Source organism: Mesitornis unicolor, unplaced genomic scaffold (assembly GCF_000695765.1).
Source record: "Mesitornis unicolor isolate BGI_N332 unplaced genomic scaffold, ASM69576v1 scaffold3870, whole genome shotgun sequence".
Classification (NCBI taxonomy): domain Eukaryota; kingdom Metazoa; phylum Chordata; class Aves; order Mesitornithiformes; family Mesitornithidae; genus Mesitornis; species Mesitornis unicolor.
The window spans coordinates 11818-23289 of NW_010157423.1; the positions used below are offsets into that span (position 1 = coordinate 11818).

Genomic DNA, 11472 nt, shown 5'->3' on the forward strand with positions numbered 1-11472 from the left:
TTTCATAGCCTGTTCCAACACAGAACAGATGCAAGCAATTGCCCTCAAGCTACACAGTGTGGGACTGTTTTTTTCTTCTTTCAGTTAATTAACGTGAGCAGACTTATGCTTGCTAGAGATTTGTGTATCACAATGCAAAGCCGAGGTTATGAAATGACTGCGCTGGCTGCTGGTGTTTTCCATAGGCCAGCTTTTCCTCTGTATTGATATGCAAGAGGCCCTGTAGCAGGGTTTGTGAAACAGAAGCTTGTATAAAGCACCTTAATTGCAAAGCAGATCAGCGTTAATACACAATTAACACATAGGCTGGGGCACAGATTGAGCTGCAGTGGTAAGAAAGTTTATTGTTAATTAATTTCTTACTGACGTAATTATATGCATATGTTTCCCTCTACTGTAAAGATTTCAGTCATGTCTGTGCAGCTGTCATACTTAAATTATGGCTCCATGCCCATGGAGAAAGTGTATTCAAATGGAACTTGTATTACAGTGGAGGACCGAGTCCTGGGTTGTACAAAAATGCTTAACTTATTTTTGTTCCTACTGAACTGAAAAGCATCTGCACTTTAAGAGATTGCAATAAAATAATCACACAGAGATACTTTGAAGCTATGACATGACAGATACTGGTTTACATCTAACATGGGAAGACTGATCTGCAGGTAACTGGCAAAGCTTGAGCAGGCTGTCACTGTTAGCTCGGAATGGGATAGATCTGAGGGTGCTCAAAGCAAGCCATGATGCACAGCTAGCTTCTTGCTGGTAAGCTGATGCCAGCAGTAACTAAAGCATCTCTGCTGTCAGGAACTTCCCTTCAAGTGCTGCTTGCTGTGACCTGTGAGGTCTTAGCTGAAGCACGTTCCACCCTCCTCCTTCAGCAGGGCTACTGAACATGAAAGAAAGGAATAGAGAAGATGTCTGAAGATTAACTTATCCTTATTACCCTTCTCTGAGCTTTTGCTGCCTCACATAAAAACACAACTCATCTGGTTAGAAATGCCCTACATTCTGATAAAGCACTTTTTTCACACAGCCCTATGCCTTAACCAGCCCTTTTCAGAGCCCCTCCGATGTAGAAGACAAATTAAGCATTTTTGAGAAGTTCTCCCAGGCAGCAGCTGAACTCTACAAGCACTGAACTCTGGAGACAGTAACCCCACTTAAGCAGCTCATAAAATATGGCTTTTAATGGGAAGGTAAAATAGAAGTCATCAAGCAACAGCTGAAAAATACTTCTGTTGTGTAAAAGGCTTCTTGTAAAGCCCTTTGTCCTCCAGTGAGCAGAGCAAGCTGAAGATGAGACTTCTGAGTTAAACATTTCTAAGTGTTCCAGCTGGAGAAGTCCTGCAGCTATAAGGAGCTGGAGGTGTCTGCTGGCACATGCTTCCCATCCATCCCATTCTGGGCTTGCATTTATTAGCTGTCTGTTCAGATAAGAAATGAGCTTTCATGTCTATGTTCACATTGATGGAGTCTTAATGTGTCTTAGACCAGTTTGTATGATTAATTGGTAAGGAAAAGCTTTCAGGAATAGTCCACAGCAGTTGTAACATTGTTTTATTGTCAGTTCCACACATACCCTTCAGTACATTTAAAAAAAAAATAAATCTGTTGAGTACAGTGGTACAAAAGCCTGCTTGATGGCCTCTCAGGCTGCAGATTTCTATAGCAGCACTAGTGCCTGAGGCCTCCAGCCCTTATAGGCATGGAGCAAAAGCAGAACCCAACAGAAACCCAACAGAAAGGACTTGTGCCAGGGAATTGGATTATTTCAAGCCCACTGATACCCTAATACTCAGGTCCCTATATAAATATAGCAGCAAAGGCACCACAGTGTCAATTTGAGGGCCACACCATTACCTTAACCAGTTTTAACAGCAGCATTGCCCTCTGTATTGCAGACTGTGGCTGAGGCACAGGGAGCAAATATGGCTTTAGGGGCTACAAGCAAATGCTGGAAAAGTGTTGGCAACCTTGGTGCCACTACTGGAGAGGTTAATACTGAAAAAGCATCGTTGCTTAACTTAAACGGCAGGCAGAACTAGACAAAGTTAGAAAAAAGTTCAGATTAAAAGAAAAACAATCTGAGCTTCTCTACCATCAGAAAGTAGGCATTGCCTACGTGATAAAAACAAAAACGCTCCCCTCCTGCCCTTCAAAGGAAAACATTCTGTTCGGGAATTCAACCGTCAAGTTCATCATTGGCAGCCCTGAGCAAAGCACGTGAACTTGTAGCATAAGGCTTCTATTGGGAACACTGAAACAAGAACTAAGAGATGGGGGAGCGAGGGGAGGAGCTATTTAGGAAACAAGATGCCACCCCAAAGCAGAATCCCAGTTAGAAAGTCTGAGTCCTTCCCAGACTGCTGCAGGGAGTAGAGGTTGGAGACACTGTGAACATCTAAGGTACCAGCCCCTAACCTACACAGCGGATGCAGCCTTCACACCTCTTGGCAAGAGCGCTTCAGTGCCCTGGTTACTGGAGAAACTCTCCGTAAGTTCACAGAAACTCTCCTGGAAATGTGTGCCACTAAGAACAGAAGCGAGCAAAAATGCAGTGGGAAAAGATTAAGCTCACTTCTGCAGTTTCATGAATCCCTCCATGGCTGAGTTCTTCAAGATCCTCTGGTCCCACTGCTGGAGGAAGGAAGACAGCCAACAGGACGCACGGATCAGCTCTCTGAGCTCTGCAGCTCCTGCCAGTCTGTCTCGCTCTCACACCTGACCCTTGTTTTGAAGAACTCCTTGATGAGCCTCTGTGCTTCGTCCTTCACTGCAAGAGAGGAAGCACCACCTTTGAGATGATACTCAAGACATCTGCCCCCTCTAAAGACATCAATCCATTTAGCACCAAAAGAACCCAAGATTCTCAGTGCTCTTCCCAGCTGCCAGCTCACCTGTCTTGCGGGCAGGGTTTCGCTCTTCAGTCAGTAAGTGAGACAGGTGCCGAGCAAAGCCCTTAAACAGATCCTGCAGAATTGGGAAAGATAAAGAGCAGAAAGCCGATGTCGGTTACCTCACCAGGTTGTTTCTGTGTTTGTCTTGCCCTTAGCACAGGCTGGCCTGGCCGAAGCATAAACCATGCAGAGATTTAGACTACAAGAGTGTTGCAAACCCGCTAATACACTGACCCTGCACTGCTGGAGAAACACGTGCTGCCTTGCACAACACATCAAGTAAACTGCACCAGAATTGAATCTGATCTGTTGCCACTCCACAAGTGGGAGTTCTTAAACACTTACTGGAGTTTAATGTGAAAACATGAACAATCACAAACAAGTGTGGAACCAACGTGACATCACCCTAAATCACACACAAACCCTGTCTTGGGAGAGGTGAGCTGCTGCACCTAGAGTCAACTAAAACAGCACATACAAAGATGTGACTTGGAAATGAAATGTGGTATCCAGATCACCTTCTCCTTCTTAGAGCCCCAGATCACTAGGGAGATGCAGTCTCCTCCTGCTAAAGCGGGGCTTGAGCTTTGTCCTACCTTGGAAGCAAATTTGCCATCCTTGTAGAATGGTGTCAAACATTTGACAACGATGACTGCTGTTTCTTTGAGGGAGACGCCTTTGGTCACTGGCTGTACAGTCTCGCTAGTTCCTTCTTTATCACACTGTGATAAGCTTGGATCAAAAGTCACCTTCTTCTTTGTTGGACCAACACTTCTGCCTTCTGGCTGGGACAGAATAGAAGATTTTGCCGCTGTCCGTGGCCGCTTTGTTGCAGGACTTTCCACATCCTGGAGATGGGACAGAAGAAAACCAAAACCACCAATTCCTGTGGCAGCAGTACACATCTAAGCAGCCACTACCTTCTGAGAACATGAATCTTTGCAGCATCCTGTAGTCTCCCCCTATAGTGAACACCATGCAGGAATCTATGTTCATCTATCTATCATGTTCAGCCAGGAGAAGAGAAGGCTGCGGGAAGACCTTACTGCAACCTTTCAGTACTTAAGGGAGGCCTATAAGAAAGATGGGGACAATCATTTAGCAGGGATTGTTGTGACAGGACAAGAAGTAATCATTTTAAACTAAGGGAGGGTATATTTAGACCTGATATAAGGGAGAAATTTTTTTACAATGAGGGTGGTGAAACACTGGCACAGGTTGCTGACAGAGGTGGTAGAGGCCCCATACCTGGAAACCTTCAAGGTCAAGTTGGACAGGCTGTGAGCAACCTGATCTAGTTGAGGATGTCCCTGCTGACTGCAGGGGGGGTGGTCTAGATGACCTCTAAAGGTCCCTTCCAACCCAAAGCATTCTGTGATTCTGTGTGATTCTGTAAGCCATAATACACTGTTTCCCACACAAACAGACTTTGAGAAAATCCCTTTTAAGACTACTATAGTTTATTAGGTAGCCCCTTGTTAGGACAGCTAATTGCTGGAACCCATCCTATACAGGAAAAACTGACAGGAAAACATTTTCCAGGATGTCTGCTAAGACAGACACCCTTTGGGAAGAATCAACCATGTCAGGAGTGCCACACTCCTGCTTGGTTTGAAAGAGCAAGGAGAAAAGTATACTGATCAGTAAAGACAGCTACCAGGCAGGCTCAGGTGCCAAGTACAAAACCAGAGACTGAATGGCAAGGGAGGCTGTGAGCATGGTACACTTCTGAGTGGTCCTGCGTGTCATTGACCCGTGGTTGTTCCTGTGACTTCAGAAAGCAGCTTGCTAATTGTAGTTAGTTACAGATCTAGAGTGGGTGGAAAGACTCATTCCGGGCAAGTCATCAGCAAAGAGTACAGTCACATGTGTTGTAGAGAAGAGGAAACAAAGCAGAGTGGAGGGGAAGCTTTCCTTTGCAGTCTGAGCTGCTGGCACTGCCCCAGTGGGTGGCAAGGGGACACCAAGAGTGCAATATAACCATGGTTCTCCTCCCATCTGCAACTGCAGCTGGGCCCTCCCCAGAAAAAACAGCACTATCAGGTGAAATTCAGACCAGGAGCATCACTCCCAGAGAGAAACTTGGCACAAGATGAGCACAAGAAATAAGAGGAAATTAGCACCCATTAAAGTCTTACCTCATCTGATCCTGGTCGCTTTCCACACTCACCTTCCCCAGCCATGGCTAGCTCAGTTTCTGCGACATTTTCAGCAATGCTAGCAGGGAAAGTGGAGAGAAGGCTAATTTTATAATCATTTCACAGTGAAGATATTACTGCATTCACTGTCACTGGCCACAAGACTCTCCATGGTAAAGCATGAGTCTTCCCTCACCAGCCTAGAGACCTAATACAGATTCCCAGTTTCCAGGACAAGGCTGGTGGGACTCTGCAGCTCATTAACAGAGCAACACAGGGAGCAGAGAGGTAAAGATTTTACCTGGATTTTACATCAGTTTCTTCCTGAAGAAGTTCAGATTCAGCAGCCTGATGGGTCTTAAAATCCTCCTCCCTCTCAGTTGGTGTTACTTCTGTCTGTCCCAGCTCTTCATTCTCTGCCTGGAACTGTCGAGTCAAATCTTCTCCAGAGACATCTTTGTTTTCCTGAGGTACTGATTTCTCTTGACGCATGCTTTTAGAAGAAACCTGAGGTAGTGTGCTTGCAGAACAGCCATCTTTCTTTGCTGAGCTGCAACTTTTGGCTTTAGACCCACCTTTGGACAGGGAGAAGAATTTGGAAATATCCTGTGATTCTTTTTTGGCGGCTTCTGCAAGCATTTGCTGCTTCTTGCTATGTTTGGACTTCTTAGTAGGGCTATCCCAAAGGACAGCTTTTGTGTCTGGACTGGGTTGCTGTCCCTTCTTTTCAGGAAGAAGTACTTCTTCCCCAGCACTCTCACACACTGCTTTGGTTGCTCTTTCTTTCTTCTGGAGAACAGAGTTCCTGGTGTCCAGTTCCAGACTGCAGCTGCTGTTGTCTTGCCCATTTGGACAATGTATTTCTTTTTTGACAGGCTTTGCATCGCTCTCCTCCTGGATCTTCAGCAGTTCTGAAGCTGTCTGGAATAAGTTGGATTTCTTTGGAAATCCTGCTCCCACACGCTTGGGTTTGAACTAGGGAGAAAGGAAAAAGAAATTTTAAATATGAGAGCATTAAGGCAGCTCTACGTGCAGAACCCTGAAAGGAGCTAAGTTTCTGTATACAATACACCAGTGTGTACAGCCATAAGCTGGGGAAGTCTCTAAAACTGACTCATCATCATAACCATCAACTGAAATGTCAGGGAAATGTATTAGGCTGAAGTCACAGGCCCGCAGTAAGGAAACACAGCATCCTTGGTTAGAGCAAGATGAGGAAAACAAGTTTGACATATGGCCTGCACATTGATTGTATTCAGTATTCTATTCACAACCATCGTGACTAGTTGATCTCACTCCAAAAACAGACAGGGAAAGCAATTGCAATTGAAATACACAGTTATAGCCACATAAAGGGCTTAAAATAAAGTAAAATAAAAAAGCAGATAGACAAAACACACCATTCCCTCCTTGTCTATCCCATCTGTACTCACTCACCGAGTAAACCTGAGATGCAGGGAGGAAGTCCTCTTCTGCAAGAGACACAGATTTTGTTTCCAAGCTGCTGTTGCCACCAGTTCCAGACCCAAAGACTGAGAATAACTCCCCTTGTTTTGAGGCCTTGTTGATTTCTGCTACCTGAAAAGAGAACAGAAATATTCTCTAGAGGCCAGAAATCCAAGCATTCCAGCCTCTGTTACATACTAAAAGGCATAGTGGCAAAACAAATATCTCCCCTGGAGAGACACCTATCTCAAGAACAGAAGCATCTTCAGAGAGACTTCAGAAGCCAGCTAACCTAAACCAAGGCTTCTCTATCAGTGACAGACTGAGAAACTCCACTGCTAGATCTAGGGAATATATGGATAAGCTTGCACTGGTATGGAGCTTTCCAAAGCCTGTAAAGCAAATAAAGATGTGAAACCAAGAAGAAAGATTTGGAAGAGATCCAAGACAAAGCAGGGCTGCTTCTTCATCTTTCCCACAGAAAGTCTATCCTATTTCCCCTCGAGGTGAGGCCACACCACATTCAAGGGAACAATAGCAGACATATGGCCCTACCTTCTTTAGCACAGATGCCTTGTATGAGTTAGCCATTTTACTGGTTCTGAAAGCTTCATACTCCAGGTCCACAGCACAGGCATGAGGGTCTGACCTGTAACACAGGCTGGCGTGATTTCTGGCAGACACACTTCTACATCTGCACAGGGAACACTAGTGTGTTCCAGAAGCATGTGCCAGAAAGTACAAAATTCACTCCCTCCAGTACAAGAATAAGTGATAACTTCCAATTAAGTCTTAAAGGATGCAGTAGTGAATTGCTGGAGAATGGAAAGAGCGGTGAAAGCAGGTTAAATCAAAGTCCTCGTGTCCAGTTGCTCAGTTTGAGAAGTACGCTGTCCCCATCTTGTGGGACAGAGGAGAATTGCTACACCTAAAATCAAGCGGATTTAGCCGAATGGGACACAGGAATCCTTGTATCTTATCCTGAACATCACTAGAAGAAGGAAGCTGTTAAGTGAAACTACATCCTGGGACCAACTAACTTAAAAAGGCATTCCCTGAGAGTGGTAGTGTTGCTCAGGGAAGAGCAGGCCCTGTGTTATGGGACTCAATATGCTACCCCTTTTCTCTCATCTAATCTCCTACCCTTTTCCTTCTGCTGCTGGGATGTTTTGATTGGTGCTCAAAGCTTCTTCCAGCATCTTCAAGCAGTGCTCCCGTCCCTAGGAAACATGGGATACTCAGACATGCTCTACAGAATTCATAGCGCCCTTTGGACTTCTATTTCTGAAGGAGTAAGAACAGGGCAGGCAAGAAGCTTTGTTCTTTGCAAGTCAACAAGACCGAATGTAAACCAGCCTCTCTTACCTTCACTGTGAGCTTAGGGATTCTTTTGCTGCAGGCATCCTTCAAGGGGCAGTCTGCACCTACCACAGAAGAGACATTTAGAAAAGGCGCTGTAGCAGGGCTGGGGCTGATGGAGAACTTCTCAACTGGCACCAGTTCAACACTGCTTGGCATGCTCCTTCCTGCATGGTCCTCCCAGGGACCGCTACTTTTTACCTGGAGAAGCTACAAACTCCAAAAGTGCAGGCAGAAGCTGAAATGAGATTTTCCTCTCTGGATGAGAACGTCTCCTTTGCTAGTTTATGACTAACAGCTTTCCAAAACCTCCCCATCTCAGGAAACCCTTTTTCAAGGAATCTCAGCTCTTAAGAAACACAACTGTTTTCTGCTCCCCACAATACCAACCAAAAATAAAGGGGCTGAATAGAGTAACATGAACCAGCAGGTATTCTTTTGCAATAGTGTAAGAACTGTGTTGCTAGACAGGGCTCCAAGTAGCACAGTTACAAATGATAAAGTTTTTCAGCAACTTCCTTACAGCCCAATTGAATACTGCTGCAGAAACAGCCTACAAAGTCAGGTTACACAGAGTCTTCCTTCTTTCTTGCTTATTTGGAAAAGTTGTTCAGAAAGATACATTCCATATCTTCACCCCAACCAAAGCTAGGCTCTGATCCACCTCCTCCAGCCAAGCTTTCGCAGCCAAAAGCCTAACCCCTGTGCCTAGGGATTGATACCTCCAGTGTTGATGCTATATAAATTGCACACAGCTGCAAAATACAAGACTTTCTTCTCCCAAAGAAAACCCACAAATCAAACAAGATATTTACTTGGAGGAACAAAATCTTCCTTTTCTGGTTCTTTGCCCTAGAAGAAAACAAAGATCAGTGAAACATTTCCATTCCTGCAACACACATGGAGGTCTAGAAGCACAAAAGACACATTTTATACCCCTGCTGCAGGGGAAAATTAACAATGAAGTTACAAAGGTACTGAACAGGCACCAAAATGGGGGAAAGGAGAAAGAGGATGAGAATCAAAGGCAAAAGTTCACCTTTGCTATAGGAATATGCAAGAGAAGCTGACCAGGGAAATCTGTTTTTATTAATATCAGAGGTATTAAAGACAGTAGGATGCTCCTGATTAGCGCTGCAGAGATATCAGTACGTGAATAAGCTGCGTTATAGGACTGACCCAGAATACGGACAACACAGCAAAAGCAGAGGTACAAAAAGTAGAAAACAGAACAAGCAACAGCAAGATGCAATAATTTACTTTCATTAGTGCCAGGAAGCCTTTATGTCTGCAAGATAAGCTCACAGCAATCAATCTGGGAACCTCTTACAAAGGGATACCAACTCACTTTGCGCAGACTCATCTGCTTTTTGTAGAAGTTGTTCCACTCCCGTTTCCGACTCTCTTCATTGGCTTCATCCCCATTCCCACTGCCTTCTTCATCATATCTGGATACGGCAGGAAAACAAGAGGAATAAGCATTTTTGTAGCTGCAGCATTAACCAGGGCATGCTTTGGAAAGCCTAGGGCATCCCAGTGTTTTCAAAAGGTGATGTATTTCACGTCCTTTCTGAGCAAGTCTTAGCTCTTAGTTTCACTACCATTCCTCAACCTGGACAGTACTAAGTGTCCTCCAAAAAATTAATGCAATTTGCTGATCCCATGAACTAGTAAGCAGCAGTGTGAACTAGCAGCAAGTAACTAGTGCTCTAAGAAGGGAAAGCTCCATTCCAGAAGCTCTGCCAGCTTCTCCCATGGGGTTTAGGAGTCATTGCCCCCAAGTCAGCGAGACTTGCCCAGAGAGCAAGCCAACAGCACTGCACATCCTGGCAGAGCTTCACGGGCAGCGCAGGCAGTGAAACTTGCATCCTGACAGAGCTGCACAATCACTGCAACTCAGCCAGAGAACAAGGAGGAAGAGGAGTTGCCACCTCCACACTGCCAAGCCTTTTACAGACTTAATGATGTTTCCTACTGCACGTCTTCCTTTTACTGTCAGCCTGATAGGGAAACACGAAAATCTAGCAATCTGCAGAAGCAGCTGATGCTGGCACTCCATTACGTCCCCTGTGATGACCAATCCTGTGAGTGCCCCCCCCCAGCCTGCCGGCCCACGGACAGCCATACTAAGTCAGGAATGAACTCTGCATCGTGTCATACTTTGCTGTCACGTTGGTCTCAATTTAAATATTTTTGATCCTTGTGACTGTGAACGGACTGAGCCCACTCCCTGCTTTCAAGAAATTTCAGGCTAGTTTCTTGAACCAATTGCATTCTGCAGGGCAATTCTTAGGTCAGTGAAAACAGCTTTTGGCTCTCTGGGACATGAATGTGATCAAGACTGCCAAAGTGTGTGGAAAATGAAATTCCAGCTCTCGCTGCCAGAAAGTTACAGGAAAATACCACCACACAGAAACATGTGCTGAAAATAGGAGTGGCAGTGCCTGCCGCTGGATGTTCTCTTCTCTCTGATAGCTTCTATGAGCAGAGTTTGAGCTACCAAGTACAGACCTGCTAAAACCTCTGCAACCTTTCCTCCCGCCTTCATACAGCTCTGGGTCATAGCTATCCCAGGAGGAACCTGTGGGCCCCACGCAGGTTTTGCTCCAGCTGTTGCTGCAGCGCTCCAGTGACTCCAGTTGCCTTTTCACTGCAGCTGGGTTTTTGCAGTAATCACAGCACTTGTTACAAGATGGGGTGACATCGCCGAAGTACTTTGCTATGGCAGCATGGCGACATCTAGGAAACAAAAGGGAGAATGATCCGATAATTGTTTTTATTGACAAAAACTCCACCCTCCAAATGCAAGGTGTCTTTTGATAAAGACTTGAGTCTTTTTTTTTGCAGAGAATGCCCATTGCAGCAGGAACCACAGGGATTAAGGCCTGGAGCAGAACTGGGGTTCTGTTTCCAGCACCCTGCTTAAGGTCTCTCTGCCTTCACTTCCCCACATGTAAGACAGTGGTGTCAGTCTCACAGTGATGTCCATCTCTTCTGCTAAATGCTTGCAGATCTTTGAGATCTGCAAAAGGCAGTGTGGATGAAATATTCTGATATTAATTCTGCGTCGTTGGCCAAATATATTCCATGTCCAATCAGAATGGCTCTAGGACAAATACGTAAAGAGGTCCTGTTGACCTCTACACCTCAGAGTTCAGAGTATGTCTGTATACTTCACAGTAGAGAGCTTCTAATTTTATTATTTGTGATTTGAAGCTGAACAAATCTACATCTGAAGAAAGAGGAATGCAAATTAAGTCACAGAAATAAGAGTCCAGACTGAGGTCACAAGGGAGCTCTGTTCAGATAATACAGCCTGGGACTCCATCTGCCAACACACGCTTCAGGTCTGCAGCCAAAGTTCAGGTGGAGTCCTGCATCCATGAAAACCAGCCCACTTGCTCATACAGTATTGCACAACCAATGCTACCAGCCTTAGCAAACCGGCCATGTGAAGATGATGAGATTCTTCCAGGAATCTCCAAAAGATTTCTGGCAGACATCAGTGCTTTTGATATGTAAAAAAATGTTTGGTGACACAGATATGCTCATTAGAGATAGAGGCAGGATGTCATTTCTCTCCTGGAACACCAGTGAAGACACCGATTTCGCTAGGGACAGAACAACCAGGA

At 45.1% G+C, this 11472-nt stretch overlaps 1 protein-coding gene across 1 annotated transcript in view; it reads right to left on the reverse strand.

The window, feature by feature from the left end:
- Positions 1-2672: 2672 nt before the first annotated feature.
- RECQL5 (RecQ protein-like 5) overlaps positions 2673-11472 on the reverse strand; it is a 37530-nt gene continuing 28730 nt past the window's right edge. The window contains exons 8-19 of the mRNA XM_010179922.1: positions 10352-10579; positions 9189-9288; positions 8656-8692; positions 7847-7905; positions 7625-7701; positions 7037-7130; positions 6473-6613; positions 5337-6010; positions 5036-5114; positions 3494-3745; positions 2898-2970; positions 2673-2773 (exon numbers count right to left, since the gene is read on the reverse strand). Coding sequence (XP_010178224.1) covers positions 2673-2773; positions 2898-2970; positions 3494-3745; positions 5036-5114; positions 5337-6010; positions 6473-6613; positions 7037-7130; positions 7625-7701; positions 7847-7905; positions 8656-8692; positions 9189-9288; positions 10352-10579 — 1915 coding nt within the window. The remainder of the gene's footprint in view (positions 2774-2897; positions 2971-3493; positions 3746-5035; positions 5115-5336; positions 6011-6472; positions 6614-7036; positions 7131-7624; positions 7702-7846; positions 7906-8655; positions 8693-9188; positions 9289-10351; positions 10580-11472) is intronic.